Source organism: Gopherus flavomarginatus, chromosome 8 (genome assembly GCF_025201925.1).
Source record: "Gopherus flavomarginatus isolate rGopFla2 chromosome 8, rGopFla2.mat.asm, whole genome shotgun sequence".
In the NCBI taxonomy this organism is placed as follows: Eukaryota; Metazoa; Chordata; order Testudines; family Testudinidae; genus Gopherus; species Gopherus flavomarginatus.
The window spans coordinates 11,102,851-11,122,320 of record NC_066624.1 but is presented as its reverse complement, the minus strand read 5'-3'; the positions used below and the strand labels follow the sequence as shown (position 1 = coordinate 11,122,320).

Genomic DNA, 19,470 nt, shown 5'->3' with positions numbered 1-19,470 from the left:
TCAAGGTACTTGGAGAAACACCAGCGGAACAGTTTGAACCTTCTATCAATAACCTCAACTAAGTTCTCTAGGACTTCCTCAAGACTTTACTCCAAAGCCTCTCTCAGTTTTCTTCTCTCAAGGAAGAAATATTACCTTGCTACAGAAGTAGAAACCAGGAACTCTTGAATTCTAAGGGCTCGTCTTCACATACAGCGCTGCAGCTGTGCCGCTGTAGCACTTTAGTGAAGACACTACTATGCCAACAGCAGAGTTTCTCCCATCAGCATAGTTAATCCATCGTGCGAAGAGGTGGTAGCTGTGTCGACAGGAGAAGCTCTCGGGGGTCAGGTTGCTATAACTACGTTGTTCAAGGGCATGGATTTTGCACACCAAGTGACATCGTTATACTGGTACATTTGTAGCATAGACCTGGTCTAATTCTAGCTTTCTTTCCAGCCTTGGACAAATCTCTTCAGTCTCTTTACCTTACTTTCCCCTTCATCATCTGTAAAATGGGAATACCAATACTTAATTTTACCTCACTCACAAGCAGCATGTGAGGATTAACTGGTGGATATCTGTAAAGTGTTCTGGAGATAAAAAGTGTCATAGGAGCATTAAATATAGTCACCACGTCCCTACAAAGAAGATCCCTTAGTATGTCAATTGGACCAATAAATGAGGACTCCAGAAGGAACTGCAAGTCCCTCTAGCCAGCCAATTTACGAACCGTTCCTTCCTGGACCAGTTACAGCTAAATGAATACTAATCAAGAACGTTCAAGCTTCCTGAACATAGGAAAGAGAATATTCCCATTCCAGAAACCACCATAGTCTCAGATTGAATGCCACCTAAAGTTGGTATTCTTGGTCACGTAGGAAACCAGAGTTCATCCACACATTCATTTTGGAGCATTTATACTTACAGATCAGCCCTTATTCTCTAGTGAAATCAAAGGAGATTCACGTTCTTCTACATAGGGAGAAAGTTTTTAGGGAGAACCATAGAAGTCTCTCTTACATTCCCTTCTGATTTTTTACACTTACATTAATTACAGTTCCTTCTTTTGAGGAGTGACACAAGTCTCCAGTCCCCTGATATCAGGACGTACTGCTACCTAGGCAATCTACAGTTAATGGAGGAGAAGAACACTTCTCTGATGCCCAGGATGATGGAGCCTCAAGACAGCCTGTAACTCCCAAACCATGGGCAGGAGAAGGACTGGCATCTATTCTTCCACAAAATTAGTGCATCAAACTTCTCATAAACCTCTTCAGGAGAAGGCGTTTTAGGCAGCAGTCTCATCGGCGGCTCACATAATCTTCAAAGCCATCTCAGTGGGCCTGATTCCTAGTGAGACTTATAGTCCACAACGAGCACCGGCTCAAAGCCAAAACACTACATATTGCAGCTCTGCATGCACTAATGTCTAAATCTAAATTCATAGATGCCTGCTTTGGTCAGTCATCTGATAGATGGGCTTTAGATCAGTGGAAGAGCCGACTTTGTTTGCAGAAAAATCTTCCTAACAAATAAAGTTAAGATGGTTACAGGGCAATTTAAGACTGTTTTGCCAGCTGAGACAGGTGGAAAAAAAGGTGCAAGCCACCCTGCACTTTATCCTCCAGTTTAATACCTGTTTCCATCTGCTGGCAGGGGAAAAAAAGTCACTGCACATGGATAGACAGAGGGTGCACTTCGTATCTTCTGCTGAAGAAAGAGTCTAATTTCTCTTGCAGAACAAAAATAAAATAAAAGGAAGAAAAGAATAATTGTAAACTGAAGAAACACAGTGAAGGACAAAGAAAACCTTTATCTGTGGGTCCACCTGGAGAAACAGAATAGCAAATTTCCAAACAAAAAGTGTTTACAAGTTAATTAGAAACCCCCGGGAATAAAGTTTACAATGGAAATCATAGCAGAAGCTTAAGCCCAGCTGACATACTGGGCATGGAAGTTATATACGAACTATACCTGCAGACGCTCATCAGGCTTCTTAAAAAAAATAAAGAGTAATGTTTTCAGACCATACTAGCTAGTCTTGGTTAGCTGCATTTTCTTAATAATGCACATGCACACTGAGAACACATTTCCTTTATAATCGTGTGAACGTTATAAACTCATGTTACACTAGGGTAATTTAACTTAACTGAGCTCTCGGTTTCATAAAAAGTGTAACAGTTTGCTCCACTGTACTCTGCGTGGCAAGCCATTCAATGGTACAATTTTCCATAATCCCAGTGTAAAGGTCTATAACTATTTCTATTCACAGCGTGAATACTAACAAAGGGACTTTCTGTGGATTAGTCTGAAGCTGTAAGTGGGTGCTGGGCTACTGTGGAGACCATTTTAAATGATGAAATATTAGAAATGCAGTTACAGATATAAGACACTTGGAAGGACTGGCCAGCCACCAGTATCAGTCATTTACCCTGCAGTTTGCCATTGCTGCCATCCTTAGATATGATAAAATTAAAGCTACTGGCTTACGTAAGACTTCCGATAATTAATTCATGCCTTATCTTCACAAAGTAACAACATTCAAAAAATCAGTGCCATACAGGCGAGTGATATGGGTTTCCTCACACAACAACACTTGACATTCTACATTACCGCAACTCGCAAGATTTCTGTGCATGCTGACTGTATGTGGTTTGGGCATGTGAGAAACAATTTAGAGTGGCTAATTTTGACTTCAAACTCTTTCTATGGAGAGTCATTCAAAAGCTGTGTCTCTCGTCAGCTTTAGGGGGGAGAGAAGAAAAAGTGTTGGTAGGAGATGTTCAGAGCCAGAAGGACTTAGGGCAAACAAGACTGCCTGAGTCAAACTCTTTCCAGACGTAAAGCACATATGTAGAAGAGATTGAAAAGCAAAGTGGGGTGCTTTCTACTTGTCTGTGACCCTGAAAAACTTAATAAATCTATTGCTAATAGAAGCAAAGCATTCTCCCTTCAAAACACAGAGCAGTCACAGCATCCAATCAATGGCACGATGCATAACTAACATAATTATACTAATAGACTGTCCCAAAGTCATAGCTGTATCTGCAATCTTCTAGAAGTAGCATTTCTCCAGTAACTTCACATTTATTAACTTGTTTGCGCTCTGATTGTTGGATCTGTTTCCCACTCCCAAGGCATGTATATTTATCCTTTTAGTTTAACACTATAAAGTAATCAAATCACTCCATTACAGCTGACAGACTTTAGGGGCCCTGAGGGGGTAAGGAAAAGCATCCCAATTTTCACTTATATCCTTCACACTTGCCCTAAACTTTACATTTCACTCATCTACACTCATGGCATTTGAGAATACTGAATTTTAACTGACGTAAGAAGTTATCTGAGGACATAGGACTTTCACTTGAAATTAAGGCTGATCTACCTTCTGGGATCTGTGACCACGATTCACTTCTGATAAAGACTGAAAGCCATTAATGCACTCACTTCTGCTTCAAGTCAAAGGCAAGTGTTGTTGCAACCACAAAAACATCCCTCCACAGCTATGTACATTTCAAGCCAACCAAGCCCATGAATAAGAAGACTAGGAGATGAGACAGGGAGGCTTTCAAACTTTACCTATTCTACAGATTTGATGGGGGAGCATAAGGGGAGAAGAGAGAAAAAGACAAGGTTCAGAGAGCCAAGAACAATATGGATATTGAGCAAAAGACACTTCTTCGGGGGGATTTTGGCTGTCACTCTTGAGTACAGCTCACTGACAATTCTATGTGATGAAATATTAGAAAAAATGAAGAGTATATCATCCTTGGCGGGGAAAGGCAGAAAGAATCTTTCACATCACACAAATGCCAATGTCCCGCTGTTACCCAATGCAAATTTTTTTTGTTTAAAATTAACCAGAAATAGTCCTATGTGTTTAAAAATAGCTTAAACGATCCACAGTTAAAATACTTGGAGGACCTCCATCATTATTAAGACGTAATATAGTTGATTTGAATTAGATTTTATTATTTAGACTCCAACCAAGGTGCTAAAAAGGTAGTCAGTTTTTTTAACAAATCTGAATGCAGCCTGCAATCAAATAATCTTAAAGAATTATGTTTTAGTGCATCAGCAATGTCAGGCATTTCAGAGCAGTAGCATCAAAACTAGATATTTGCTGCTTGTAGTGAGTAACTCTCTTTGAAAAGGGAGGAACAAACATTCTTTTCTAATGAGTCACCATTTGGCAGCCACAGATCAAAACCTTCTGCCTGGGTTACTGACTGCAGTACTGTACATAATTGTTTTTGCAGCCTGTGTGATTTTTTTTTAAATCAACAGAGTTAATTAAGAAAATAAGTATCCTTAGAAAAACAGGCAAAACCCAAGTCCTTAAACATGATCTACTAGGTTACTGAAATACCATAAAAGTTCTGAGATTATTTCCATACATAAATTCTGCTTTCTGAAAACTCTAGTAAAAGCAGAAGCAGCTGGTCATAGCAAAATGAAATTACCTTCGGTATCTATTCTGTATCTTTCTGTTAACCATACCAGATGGATATTTGATAGTTATTTTGAAACTATTATCTGACTGTATTGGGAAAAGGCTTCTAGGGTTTGAGTGGAACAGTACAAACTACAATATCCATTTAGCATGTTCACATAATCAATTGTGGCAAATAGAACCTTGTGAAAACCTCAGCTGGTGAACAAACTATTCTAATGTATTCCTAAAAGCATGTCTCATTTCCCCACCCTTACAGAGCTATTTCTTCATTCCTGCCTCTACCAAAGAGGAAGACACCAGTGTGCAATGTCCATTTAAAAAGAGTTCAACTTAGTTTATTTGGATCACTGGAGCCAAAGCATGGGTGTAACTGGAACATTCTGTTTGAAGCTTCAGCTGTCAAACTTTCTCTGAATGTTAAGTTTGCAACAAAGAGGTGATTTTAAATAAAGTAGGGCCACAATAATATGCTAGCAGACTTTATTTTTAAATATAAGTTTCAGACATGTGGAAGGTGCCAGACTTAAGGCACTGGAAAATGAAGATTTCCATGAATCATAAGCACTTTAATTAGTTAACCGTCACGTCACATCACACCCTTAAGAATATCATTAGCCCCATTTCACGGATGGGAAAGTGAATATATGTCTGCACAGCATTTTAGAGCAATCCTACAGCCTGGGTTAACAGACTCCGGCCAGTGGGACTTGCGCTAGCCGTCTAAAAATAGTTGTGTAGACCAGTGGTTCTCAAACTTGCTCCAGGCCAATGGGAGCTGCTAGAAGCGGTGCGGGCCGAGAGACATACTTCCCACAGCTCCCATTGGCCTGGAGCGGTGAACCGCAGCCACTGGGAGCTGCAATTGGCCGAACCTGCGGATGTGGCAGGTAAACAAACCGGCCTGGCCTGCCAGGGGCTTTCTCTGAACAAGCGGTGGCCCTAGTTTGAGAACCACTGGTGAAGACACCGCTTTGAAGATGCGGCTCAGGCAGGAGTTCAGACTATGAAGCCTAGTGAGGGGGTGGGTTTCAGAGCCCAAGCCGCTGCTTCAATGTGTTGTCTATACAGCTAATTTTTAGAGCACTAGCGCCAGCCCAGGTACAGCGACTGTGCTTTGTAGACATACCTTGAGAGGCTAATGCCTACTCTCCCCAGTTGCGTCCATTCATTTTAGTTGCCTCCATTTTTGGTGATGTGACTTGAGACACCTAGCACTAGATTTTCAGTGGTAGAGTGCATGTGCAGCTCCCACTGAAATTTGTGGAGCTGTAGATGTTAAACACCTCTGAAAAATCAGGTCCTAGGGATCTCAAAGCTGAGAGCGCAGAACCTGAGGCAACCAAAATTAGTGGACACTTGAAAAGGGTAGCGAGAGCATTAGTCAGTCTCCTTGCTCATTCAGTCCTTGCCTCTTTGTCAAGACTGCAAACAAAGGTACCAAATGTCACAGAGACATCTGTGGCCACTAAGAACTGGAGTGGGACCTACAACTTGTTTCACATTAGCTATCAAAAAGCCGTGAAATATAACTTTTGGTTACTAGAAGGCTCCATATCTCATTACCAGTCTATTGAACCCTCCAGTCCTTTACACTTATTGATTTTAATTTAGGTTCAATTTACTCTCAAATTAGGGGTTATTGGAGTAAATGTTTACAGTAACTGGTTACACTTCGGCCTGGGGATGGAGAATATAGAAGGAAGGGATTCCTGGAAATAATCCGATTTCTCTTCAGGACAACCAGAATGTTCCATCTTTCTATTGCTTCTTTTGGCAATCCAGTGACTCCTGCCCCAACCCCATGTGATAACACCATGTTCCTTCACATCTTCAGTAAGGCCAGTTTCAGAGTCAAACCCTGCTGTCTTTATTCTGTCCTTATGTAGGGAAAGCATCCTATCAAATTCAATGAGAGGGTTTTGCCTGAGCAAGGACTGCAGGATTGGGCCGTCACTGCACAACTCACATGCATGACCCCAAAGCAAACAGTAACCTTTTGTTTCTGCTAGAAATAAAACAGCAATATGTGACCAATTATTTTCCAGCCATATGTAATAAATTACATTTTCAAAGTAACTTCAGTAGGCCTGGTCAGAGGCGGTCAAGTTAGGACGAGGAGATGCATGAAAAAGATCCAGCAGACAATACAGTTCTTTTCACATCACACTGCCAAGGCTAGAGAAAGGCTATGTTTCTGCTAAGATAGCACAACCTTCCCAAACTAAATGAAAAAAACAACAACAACAAAAAAACCAACCTTCACCGTAAACATTACAGAACACAATACATGAAAAGAAGAGATTCATAAATGGGATTCATCACAAAACCAGACTCATTGCCTTCCTTCAGGACCATACCCTGTTCTCAAAGCACCTTTTCTGATGGCAGTGTGAGTCCCACATACAGACTATACGGCCTTGTGTGTTGTTCCTAAGATTTTTACCTTTTAATAGAGAATCTCCAGTCTGGAAGAAATCCAAGCCATATTCAATGCTTGTTTGTTGCAATTAAGAAGACCTTTAAAAGTTACCCTTATAAAAGCCTGAAATTCACCCAAAATTATTGAATGGATTAAAGCAGTACTTCTGGGGAAATATTTGCCGAAATTATAATTTTTCCCTAGCTATAAATCATTTCTATATCTCTGGCTACAATGAGTTAACACCACCATTTACACTAGTGCTGTTGTATCATTAGAAGCAACAAGATTATGTACTATAATTCTAATGCCAGCACAATTATTTTGACACCGAGTGTGTCAGGTTTGACTCTATACCCCCTAAATTAATTTCAGAGAAGTGGCTAAATAAAATGGCATCCTTCTTTGTGCTTTTGTTATAACATGCTCATGTGCAGCAAACTGTGAAGAAAACGTAGTAATTAGAGGTTAAATTAATCCCTGACAGACAAGCAGCTTAGTAAAACCGGGCCCTCTTCACAAAACATAGCATAAAGCTGGCCAGTCTTTCAGAATATGCACAAAAAACATGTGAGATTGGCAAGTACATTACAACTGCAGTCCAACCAAAAGGAGTAACATTCAAAAGTCAGAGTAAGTCTTCAAATAGCCAGTATTAACACCTAAATCTTATTTAAGAAATGTGATTTAGAAATCAATGCTATTGTTGTTGTAGACACCCTGATCAAGATCAACAACTCGAAACTGAAGAGCCTTACATAGCAGTACAGGCTTTATAATCACAGTATGATCAACCTCCGATATTAACAACTAGAAAGCTACCTTTTTGGTTCTGATTTTAACGTAAATCTTGAATAGCAAAGCTCTATCTACTCTCTGCAAAAATAAAATGTGTTGCATAATTCTGACAAATTAAATGGGTGTGGTTTGGGAGAGTTTAATTTTAAAAAAATTCATAGGTATTTGATTCAAAGATGAGAAGAAACTTTGCTGGAACAGAGTAAGGAAAAACCAATGCAAAATATAAAGACACCTGGCCATACAATGTTGATACTCTCCACTAATTTGTGTGTGCATGTCAAGTTCAAGTAAATATTTCTCTGACCCTAATGACTGATATAAAACTGTCTTATGAACAGGTCCCTCAAAATAAGGTTTCTAATTAGAGAGGGAAAAGGCTGAGAAGCATTTATATTGAAAAAAAATCCACTGCTTTTACACAGCTATTCACCTCTTCCCCACACCTTCCATCCCACTTGGTTTACACATTACCTATGAAGGTGGAAGGTGCAAAAAACAAAACAAAACAAAAAAAAACCTGGCTTCCCCCAGGGCTATTACACTGATGCCACTCAATAGATTGCCTGACATGGGGTGAAACAATAAGACAGTTAACACCCTCCCCTGCAGAGGTAATCCATATCATGTCTGCAGCAGACTGAACCTCCAGCGGTCTGTTCCTGAACTGGAGAGCACAATGGGCTGCTGTGGCTAGATCACTAGGTAGATTCAAAAGAAACATCTTACAATCAAAGTGAAGGAGAATTGGTGTCTATGAGGTTCTAGGATCTACTTGGGAGTGCATTCGTAACACTGGACAGACCTGAAATATCAGCTCATCAATGATTAATGAACTAGGACATGCTCCAGGAGGTACTTGTACAGCACGGCCTTGTTGATAAAACTGCCAAGTTCTTTGCCTGGGACAGGCAGACAAAGAAAGAAGCGAGAGCTTGAAATGGTCCACCAGAAGGACCAGGTGTGTCATTACCAGTGACACAATTTCACTAGTTCATAACAATATTTTTAGAGCTTGGACAGCTTGCAAAATAAATACATGATTTTTCACTCACTGGCCTCCTGTCAGTAGCAGCCCTTTAATGGGTCAATACTCGTCACTGGCTCATTGCACTGATTAGGCAGAGCCTAGACTAAGAGGTAGTAGGAAGTCTCACTGCCCCAAGAGGAGCAACGGGAGATGCAGAGGCTGCATCATGCCCTCTGCCACATCCCTTTGTAAGCATAGGCCTAGGGACACCCCCATTGCCCCATGAGAGCATTGTGAGGTTCACAGGCATTCAGAAGATGATTGCAAGTCCTTTGGAGTAGGGACAGTGCCGAGCACGATGGGCTCCTGGTCCATGACAGGGCTCCTAGATGCTACAGTCATACAAATAATCGTAAGAAGAAGTAATCCCTGCTATACCCAGAGCTAACCACTCCTACTCAGAGCACAGAGGGTGCAATTCAGTCTGGCCTTACGCAAGCTCACACCTCCCTCACAACTGCTCTCCCATACAAGGGCCAGCCAAAAATTTGACCCAAACGATGGTCTCTTCCTGATTTCTCAGACTTTTTCCCTTTCCTTTCCTCCAACAAGCAGCCATGAGAAGTGGGAGTATGGCATTTCGCACTCCCCTTCCTCGAGGACACAGGACCTGATCCGTGAACCTTTACTCATGGGAGAAAAATCACGGTCCCTCACAGGCCTAACTGTTTCCAAAATAGGCCCACCAAAGAGAGAAAAGAACATTACTCTCTCTGACAAAATATGTTACTGAGCGCAACTCATTTCATCCAAGATGCACAATAATGTCACACGCTTTTTAGAAGAGTTGATGTGACTGGAAAATTCCAAGCAAAACAAACCATCTTTTCCTCTGCTTTGTTTCCTTTCCCTCCATTTTTAATTTATTATTATTATTGAGGAGATTTACATGGGGAATAAAGAACCTTCATTTTTTAAGAGCTCATTTACACTTTCTAGTTACCCCCATCTGAATGCATTACTCTTTGTGACAAAGCAATTGGTTGCTTTGAAAATGATGAGGTCATACATAGAGAACTATGGTCCCAATTCTGCTACTCTTACTCACATGGAGAGATACTTTCATCCTGAATTAAGGTGCACAATCTGGCTCTCAGGAAACTGCAGGTGACAAATATCTCCCTTTTTCCTGCTGGATAAGGTGAAACCTTTAAGTACCAAAGCATTTGGTTTTCCACAAAAAGTGCTCCCAATAATAAAAAGCAAGAGAAATACAGAAAGGGATGTCAATGCTGATTGTTTTGCAAAGTTTTCCTGAAGCTGTCAGTAGCCTGAAGTGGGGCAAAGAAAGGCAGATGTAATCAATAAAATATGACGTACATTTGCTACCTCCACTCAAAATAAAGAAATATTTCAGTTTAACATACCAGGAATTCAGATACCACAGTGATAAGTGCAGTACAAGTTGCCTAGTTAATTTGAAGCAATGGCCTTTTTGACTGGCCACACCTTATGTGTTTAAACAAGATAAAACTCTTAATGACCATACCAAAGTATCTTCTACATTTGGCATTCTAAGGCAATTTTCTGAAGTTCCCTCTCCAAAGTTTCTGGCAAGAAATGAAGTGCTGCATAATTTTAGGGTTCAACATCTGAAAAAAATCAGAACAGTCTCAACTATTCTTTGAGATGTATAAAAGAACAGTTGAAAAACGTACAGTTGACTGGTGCTACCTAGGTTACCCGTCAATAGCACTGAAACTGGTATATTATTAAGAGAGGTGTATGATGGGAATTGGTTTATTGTGCTGATCCATAGTAACCAGCTCCTGTTCGTCCATCATTTATCTCTCTCACCAGCGACATATGGGTTTGTCTATTCACACTCTCAGCATTCTATCTGCTCCAATAAACAGTCAGCCTTTTTTGCTTGGATGAAGAGATTTTTTTTTTAGTTACATCCATTCTGTGCGTATCAACATTTATGGCAGCCAGATAATTGCCAAAGAGCTCAAGGGGATAAAAGCTACTTCTTTATAACAAACACCCCCTTAAAGAAATCAATATTGATATAAAACATTTTAACGCAAAGCTTTGGTGTATCTTCTGCTTCCTTCAGTGTGAAAGCCATTTTTCTAAATGGTAAGTCAGAGAACATTGGACAGAAAGCCTTACTAATGAGTTAAAATACTGCTCTCCCCATAGAGGCTGAAAATTAGCAGCGTACAATATTAATCATTCCTTAAAAAAGTGAGTGGCAAATCTGTCAGATATAAAGAGGTTTCTTTGGAAATGTGCCATTGTTAATTCAATTGATTTAACTATCTTTATCTGAAAATCATACCAATTACTAATGAATCGTAACTTACCAGCACCTTCATCTAAAGGTTTCATGTTGCTGACAACTCACAAATGGCCAGCAGATAGGAACAATGCAAACTTTGGGATTTTCCATTTCCTTTCAATTTAAAAGCCTCAGCCAGCTTCCTACTTCTCCATGGCTCTGCCCCCCAAGTCTGCATAAATCTAATTACCCCACTCTTTGCAAGATTTAAATGATCCTTCTACAGCTATTTTTCAAGGAACGTGGGACATTTATCGATCAAATGATTGGGAACGCTCAAACTGTACACTATTTAGCCTTCTTAATTTACTGTGTCCATTGTCCTTCACCTCTCCCTCCAATTGTTTGTTACGCTCATTGCAGCTAGTTTCCAGTTAGGTCCCAATCCTGCAATTAATATCCCCACGGGTTGACCCTTGTTCCTGCAGAGCTCTGATTGCAAGATTGGGATCTTTGATTATAAACTCTCTAAGGCAGTAACTGCTTCTTCATGTGTGTTCAGACAATGCTTAGCACAATGGGTCTCTAACCCTGAGTGGGTTCTCTGGACGCTACCAATATAAATATTAAGTACAGTAGTCACAATGGAATATTAAGAACAATTCACTGCAAGATACCCAATACAATGTATTTATAAGGTACCTCTTACATCTGTGCACTGAGAAGCCATAAGAGGCGTGATATTTTAACTGCTGCCAGTAGTAACTCTTCCAAGAAACATTAATAGCTACCTTCACTCTTCAAAGTCTAAAGAATTACTCAGTTTCAAGGATTTAAAAGTGGAAACCTATAAATATTTGCCCTTCTGAGTTTGAATTATTAGTTGCAAGGGTTTTTAAATTCTATTTTTTGTAATCAGAAACCCAGTAAGAAAAGAACAAGATTTGCTTTGGGCTGCTCAGCGATAACCATTAAATAGCTTTTCACTCACTGGAGAGAGGAGCTGTTAACTGCATATCAGCTGCTTTAGGATACATAGTATTTGTTTTTCATCCCTCAGCAACAGACTATTTCCTGGTTGAGTTTAAAAACTCAGTGACGTTCCTGTTTCAACCCACACATCTGTGTCACTGTCAACGTCAGTGGCAGGAAAACATTAGAAGTCACCCTCTGCTAATGGTTTCCTAACATGGAATTTCCTTCTATCTGTCTCCCTCAACCCACCTCCTCCCTCCAGCCAGACACATCTTTCCCAAATTGCGTTCTTGTGCCCTTCCAAACATATGGCACAGAAAGACAACTGAAAATGGTCACTGCCAGAACAGGGAGATTATGGTTATTTAAGACCATAGAGTAACTTATTCAAACTACTCTTGCCTGCCTTTGACTTAGAAGCCTGTATGTATATGTGTTCAACCAGCCTTTCATCTGAGCGTCTCTTATACAAAACACATATGTTTGTCTTGCAAGCATCTGGCATCTCCCATCGCAGTATTAGTGCCTCCCACCCCTAATATTATACTTGTAATCAGCTTTCTTACATAAATGTATAAGAAAATATATTCTCCTGCTCAGTGTGTGGGCGTGTTGGGCTGGGGAGCATGCCAATAACTAGTAAAGCAATATGTGAGACCATTACTTTTCCCCCTGTTGAGAATATGCTATTTAGTATGCAAACTATGAGCACCTAGAGAAAAGAGAGATGTTTCTTTAAGGGGAAGAGCTGATTAGCTGCTCTTGCTGGCAGCAAACAGCTGGTCAGTCGGGCAGGTTCAAGGCCATTTCAGCTCCCTCTCTTATGGAGGCACCATATGTTCCATCTCTCACATCAGCAGCTTTATTTTCCAATAATCTTGCTCCAGAAGGGAAGCAACAAAGGAGGGGAAGGCGGGGAGAGCCGGCGTTCTACACTTGGCTTATTATTTCCCAGTGTCAGCTTTGTGTGTGGACACGCTAGCCTTCCTCTCAGCCTGGGCTAAAACCAGGGAAGGGGAAAGGCACCTGGGAATGGTTTTTGCCTCCATTTCCTCCTAGCAAGCTAACGGGGGAGGGGCGGGAGGGGAGGAAGAATTCCCATATTGAGATAAATTGATTTTTGTGGGGTGGAGGGGTCTCACTTCTGGCTGCAATAGGTAATACACTCATTCAGGTCCCCCCCAGGCAATAGGGGTCAGTTTCTCTCCTTTCTCCAAGCAATCGACCTCTGAGATAGACAGGCCTCAGGAATTAACCAGGGATTAGGGGCTAAACACAAACATTATATAATAGGTGAAATATTTCCTCCAGTTGCTCAATTTAACCCCCAGCTTTCCCCAGAGTGCTGGAAAGCTCAGGGGCGTTTCAGCTTACAGCTGGGAGGTGGCTGCCCAAAAGAAATGCCACCTCCTGGAAGGGGGACAGAATCATAGACTATCAGGGTTGGAAGGGACCTCAGGAGATCATCTAGTCCAACCCCCTGCTCAAAGCAGGACCAATTCCCAACTAAATCATCCCAGGCCCTGGTGTCGCAATCCGCAGCAGGAAGGAAGGAGACCAGGAGTCCACACTAGGGGGGTGACACGAAGCTCTGGAGTCGCCGCTGCTGCTCTGCACGGGTCCTTAGCTGCTCCACATGCCAGGAAGGCGCCCCCTGCACCACGCACGCTCTGGCATGCACGCCGGGGATTTCTCCAGGCACCGGGGAAGGGACCAGACACACTTAATCTCCACATTTGCAGCTCGCAGGCTGGGGAAGCACGACAGGGAGAGGGAGGAGGGGGTCATTTTAGAGGTCACCCCCGCCCGCCACCACTGTGGGAGAGAGGGCGGCTCCTTGTCCAGCAGCGATGCAGAGACTCCCCGCGGAGCCACCCGGGTGCCTGGAGGGCTAATCTGTTTGAGACGGGAAGATGCAAAGTGGTGACGGGAGCCTGCAAATTGCAAAGAGGGAATTAGAGCCCTGATCATGTTAGACAGCGATTGGGCGTCCCAGGCTTTCCTGCAACCTATAAATCTCCAGTTACAAACGCTCGGCTCGCTGCAGAAGCGGCTCGCTGCACTAGTCCCTCCCTTTGCTCGGCTGCTAGCCTCGTGGAAAACAAAAGCCGCTTTTTAATTTATTGTTCCAGGAACAGGGGAAAACGGCCTGAAAGGAAACTAAAGCCCGATTTCTTCCAGGGAAACTACCGTTCCCCACCCCCCGGGAAATCTTCAAGTCCCCTGGTTACAAACTCCCGCCACCCCCCTAACAAAAAGAGGCTGCAATGCCCCCAGCCCTACCCCACTGCACCCCGGGGTCAGGAGACCTGGCAAGGAGCAGAAGCCAAACAGCACCCAAACCAACACGCCCCCCTCAGCAACTGCCAAAGGGGTCCGAGCCGCAGGACGCGGGGAGATAATTTAGGGTGGGGGGTCAAAGGAAAGCGAAGGGAGGAAGGATACCACATCACAGGGCTGCAGGTTACAGGAGAGACAGGGAAGCGAGACAGCGAGCTGGTTGTTTACCCTGCGACTGCCTTCAACGTGGCTCTTAATCACAGGATGAGAAACCAAAACAGTTTAAAAACGTGAGTCAGCAGGCATTTTATTTTAAAAACAGCCCCCGTCTCCGATCCAGTCTCACACACTCAATTTGCACCTTCTCGCCTCACTCCGGGGTCACTCCTGTTTACACACACACACCGCTCAGTATTGAAGGGGGTTCGAATTTGTGCTGCAAACTCTCGGAAGGAATAACTAAAGGGCTCCTGATGCTTTCAGTTGGGTCTTTTGTTCAAATCCTGCCTGCAAAGTGTGCACTTTACACTCCAAAAATAAGCACAGACTTTTCTGCCAACAGAATACAAACACACCCCTAGCACCCCTCATCCTGTGTGTGACACCTTGCTGGAGAGTCCCCTTAAATGGGTGGGTTTTATTCGTCCATGTCTGTTTGATCTAAGTTTAAATCAAAAGCCCCCAGTAATTAGACTAAAGCAAGCCTTCCTGTACTGCTCTGTTTACACAGGGATACTACAGCTCCAAGGGCTGAGTGTATTGGCAGGTTTCTAATCCTATTAGTCTCTGTGCAGTCAGCATTTAATCTAGAATAAAAAAACAGGCAGCAGCTACTTCCTTTCCGGACGGATTTCGAGACACATTTCATGATGAAATATAATAATTAATAATAAAGTACCTTTTGCATTAATCATCTCAGCCCCGTGCCAGGGTGCAGGCAGCAGCCAGAGACATTCCTATCTGCATTTGTACTCTGCCTCTTTGCTGGTGCTAGCAGGGAGCAGGAGGATCGTGTGTGTTTCTCAGATCATGAACAAACCAACACGGTGAGTTTTTCTAAGAAATAAAACTATCCCGCGACCTAGGAGACGTTCTCTGACTGAACCGACCGATCCGAGACAGAAAGGGGAGGAAAGTGTTGCAGGCTTCTCGCCCTTTGCCAGGCAGCTGCTTCCCACCCAGACACAGAGGCTGCACTTTGTCTAATTCCTTGAAGCAAAGCTCCCGGAGTTTCAAATCTCTCCTGCCACACACCAGCCTGTCCCACTTTCTTTTCTTTCTTTTTTTTAAAGCAGACAATCGAAGGGATCCCCTTGATTCAGCACCATTTTAGACCCCCTTCCAGACTGACACCAGTTTATCAGAATGGAGGGGTCAGTCTTCTCACCAACTTACCCGGTTTCTTTATAAATTGTTAAAGCCCCAGCCGTGGTTTGACAAATATAAACTAGCAGAATAAAACAAGCACAAGGTGGGTACTTCCAGGGACCACGCCTGAGAACTTTACAATCCCAGGCTCCCAGGCGCTCACATTATAAACTGCACTAAACCTGGGCAGGCAAGTATTCGGATACGAATTAAGCCCCTTTAAATCAACTACAACTTTTCCGGTTCATATCAATTCCACATGCTACTTACTGGAATATGTGGCTCCATGACCCGCTGGGAAACCAGAAGCATCTTGGACTGGTGATCAACCAGCTGTTAGATCCACTTTGGCTGTATTGAACAAAACCACGCAAAGCAAAATACTCTAAGATTGTTTTCTCCTTTTAGGTTCCAGACAAGTTCATCCTGGCATTGCAGTTTGCTAATGATTCAGTGTCTGTCTCAATCTGCTCACTACATTTCCATCAACCCACAGCTTCCTCACTTAGAAGGTGGAGTTTGTGGGGTTTAAGTTACTGATAGGCATATCTAACTGCTGTGTCACTCAAAGAGGAGGAGACACACACACTCTCTCTCTCTCACACAACACACAAACCCCTCTAGCCTTAAAGGGGAAGTGTCACTTTCTTTTCCCCTCTAGAAACTGCATCCAAGGAATTATTTGTTCAGTGCATGGAGGCAAATAATTATACAGTCTATATGCACCCTACTTGAACATGCAAAGAGCTGCTTAGCATTTTTATAGCCTTCTCCTGGATGTGTAATTTCATTCCGGGTAAAAAAGTAGGGTCATTTACAAATATACAGGGAGTTACTGGAGCTTTACCTTTTTTCTTCAAAGGATACAAATCAGTTAAAGGCTCGTGTAAGGCATGATTTGTAAAGATTTGTAATCCTAAAACAGGTGATTTCCTGGCTCTTTCTGTTATTCCAGCTAAGATATTTAATAGGATAATGTTCAAATAAGGGTTAAACTCACCTCCCATAGGTGAACCCAGGTTCGGAGTAAAGGAGTGGTACAGCTGCCTCCTGTACTGCCAGCTGCGTATACATGTAGCTAGATACAGATACAGAGCTGCCCAAAATCAGGATGCTTCTCTTATGGTTGTAAACATGCTTGTCACAAAGTGAGATTTCTGAATATTAACTTTGACAAAATAGCCACTGCAGCTGAGGGGCTGAGATTTTCTTCTGATCTCCTCCTGGAATGTGCATAAATTACTCAGCATAGCATAGGACAGCATACCGAGTTCACAAATAATTGTGAGTATAATCTCATTCCATTACCTTCCTAAATCACCATAATGTTCACTCCTGTACTGATACCTCAGAGACTCTAAAAAAACCCTTTTCTTGATTCATTGACCTAATGGGTGAGATGTGGAAATACAGTAGCACCATGTGAGAAGCACCCAGAGGTATTCTAGTTAGTTACTTTACAGAGAGCTTTCCCCAGATTGTGAATTGATTAAACATTAAAAAAAATATTGAGGGCCATCACTCGATGACTGTCCTTTTTCTTCATGCCTTTTCAATGTGAATATTAAGATTTTATTCTACATTTTTTACATACCATCTTAATTTTTAATTTCTAATAAAATATCTTTTTTGTGAAGAGTGAGACAAGAAGAAGAGCTCTGTGTAAATCGAAGCTTGGCTCCCTCACCACCAGAAGTTGGTCCAATAAAAGATATTACTTCACTCACTTTGTCTCTCTAATATCCTGGGACCAACACAGCTACAACACTGCAAACAACAATGGAGGATATCTTTTTTTTTTTTAATCACTTCTACTGGAAATAGGAATAGTAGTAAATTCTACCCATCAGGAGAGGTCTGCTCTTAAAATTAAGAAGAAAACCAAGAAAGTTTTATGAATAAAACCCAAGAACTACTTTGGCCAAATAAATATAAGGAGCCAGACTCTGGCCTCGATCCTATGATAGTTCTATAACTGAGCATCCTCAGCTCTCATTTACCCCATGTCCCAGTGAAATTATCCTGGCTTCACTGAAGACAGAAGTGCCCTGATTTTTTTACATTTATAGTTGGAAGTTTATAAAACAAATAATAATAATAATGATGAATGCTCTCAAAGGTTTGATTGTGGCATCTGAATGAAGCAGGCTCTCACACTCCTTAGGTGAAACCCCCCGTTTTCTGGGCTGGATGCATCAACAGACTTCATGATGATCCCACATTCCTGAGCATTATTTGTATTATTTTAATTGCTTTTTGTTTGGCAATGTCCTACTAGTTTGGTAGACTTTTTGTTGTCTTGTCTTGTGTACCTTTGAGAGTTATGGTAGCATTATGTAGTATTTTGTATATTGTACCAGAAGTAAAATAATGTAATAACAAATTGTAGTACTGTGAAAGGTTGTAGATCAGGGTTATCAAGCATACTGACCCCCCAAGCCACATATGATAATCTTCAGAAGTTTGAGAGCCTGGCACACCTTACAGGGGTCAGGGCTTCTGCCTTGCCAGAGGCGCCTGCCCCACTTCTGCTGAAACCTCCCCCATAGACGGCGGCTTCCTCCAGGTCTGGGGGGTGCTCAACCCCCACTCCGCCCCAGGCCCCAACCCCTTCACTAAACCCCCACCCCCTCCCACCTGTTCCTGCCCTTACCCTGCATCTTCCCCACCCCTCCCCTGAGCGTGCCCCGTCCCCATTCCTCCTCCTTCCTCCCCGAGCCTTCTACTGGCACAAAACAGCTGACTGCGGCAGGTGGGAGGCACTGGGTGGGAGCGAAGGAGTTGATCAGCAGGGCTGCTGGCGGGGGGGGGGAGGGGGAGCTGACTGCCAGTGGGTGCTAAGCACATGCTCATTTTTTTCCGTGGGTGCTCCAGCTCTTAGCCCCACCACCCACTGCAGGGCAGAAGCTCCGAGCTTCACCCCCACCCCCAGTCTGGTAGGTGGAAAATGCAGGAGGGAGAGGGGCAGAGGGGCTCTGCAAGCTACACTTTAACTGTAAAAGAGCCACATGTGGCTCGCAAGCCACGGTTTGGCCACCCCTGTCCTAGATCCATTACTGTGACAACTAAAGACTCTGGTGAAAACCTGGCCATGCTGAAATCTACAGCAAAACTTTCTCTCTTGGTGTGTCTGCACTGCAAGAAAAAACCTGTGGCACCAAGTCTCAGAGCCCAGGTCCAGGGCTGCCCGGGGGGGGGAAGGCGGGGAAGTGAGGCAATTTGCCCCAGGCCCCGGGCCCCACAGGGGCTCCCACGAGAGTTTTCAGGGACCCGCACGAGAGTTTTCGGCGGGTCCTTCAGTGCCACCAAACACACCCGGAGCAAGTGAAGGACCCATTGCCAAAGACCTGGAACTTCTTCTGCTGCGGGTCTTTGGCTGCAATTCAGCGGCAAGGGCTTCCTCCGCTCCAGGTCTTTGGCGGCAGTTCGGTGGCAGGTCCTTCACTCACTCCGGGACCTGCCGCCGATGTGCCCAAAGACCCACAGTGGACAGACCTCCTGCATCGAAGACCCCAGGCCTCCTGAATCCTCCGGGAGGCTCTGCCCAGGTCATTGGACTCAGTCTAAAAATTGCAGTATAGACATTTGGGGGAGGGTCTCAGAGCCCTGGCTCCAATCCAAGCCCTAACGTCTACACTACAATTTTTAGCCCTGCAGCCTGAACCTCATAAGTCTGAGTCAGCTGACCCAGCCCAGCTGTTCCTATGCCATGGGTCTTCTATTGCCTTGTAGACATACTTGCGCTGGGGCAGGATTCCACACTCTGATTATGCACTGATTGGGTCCATCGTAGGCAAACTGCTGACAGTTCCTACCAAGGTGCCTCAATCTTGTTCTGGAAAACGGTGGTGGTTTTGTTTCTGATAGGAAATTCTAGAGGCATCAAGATTGTTGCTATGGCCCATTAAGTCTTTGGTCTTTTTACTGAGATTGCCAAC

General features: G+C 43.1%; 1 protein-coding gene across 1 annotated transcript in view; it reads right to left on the bottom strand.

The window, feature by feature from the left end:
- Positions 1 to 16,016, bottom strand: part of MAMLD1 (mastermind like domain containing 1) — a 95,030-nt gene extending 79,014 nt beyond the window's left edge. Inside the window, exon 1 of the mRNA XM_050964730.1 lies at positions 15,803 to 16,016. Coding sequence (XP_050820687.1) covers positions 15,803 to 15,844 — 42 coding nt within the window. The 5' untranslated portion in view covers positions 15,845 to 16,016. The remainder of the gene's footprint in view (positions 1 to 15,802) is intronic.
- Positions 16,017 to 19,470: the final 3,454 nt, after the last annotated feature.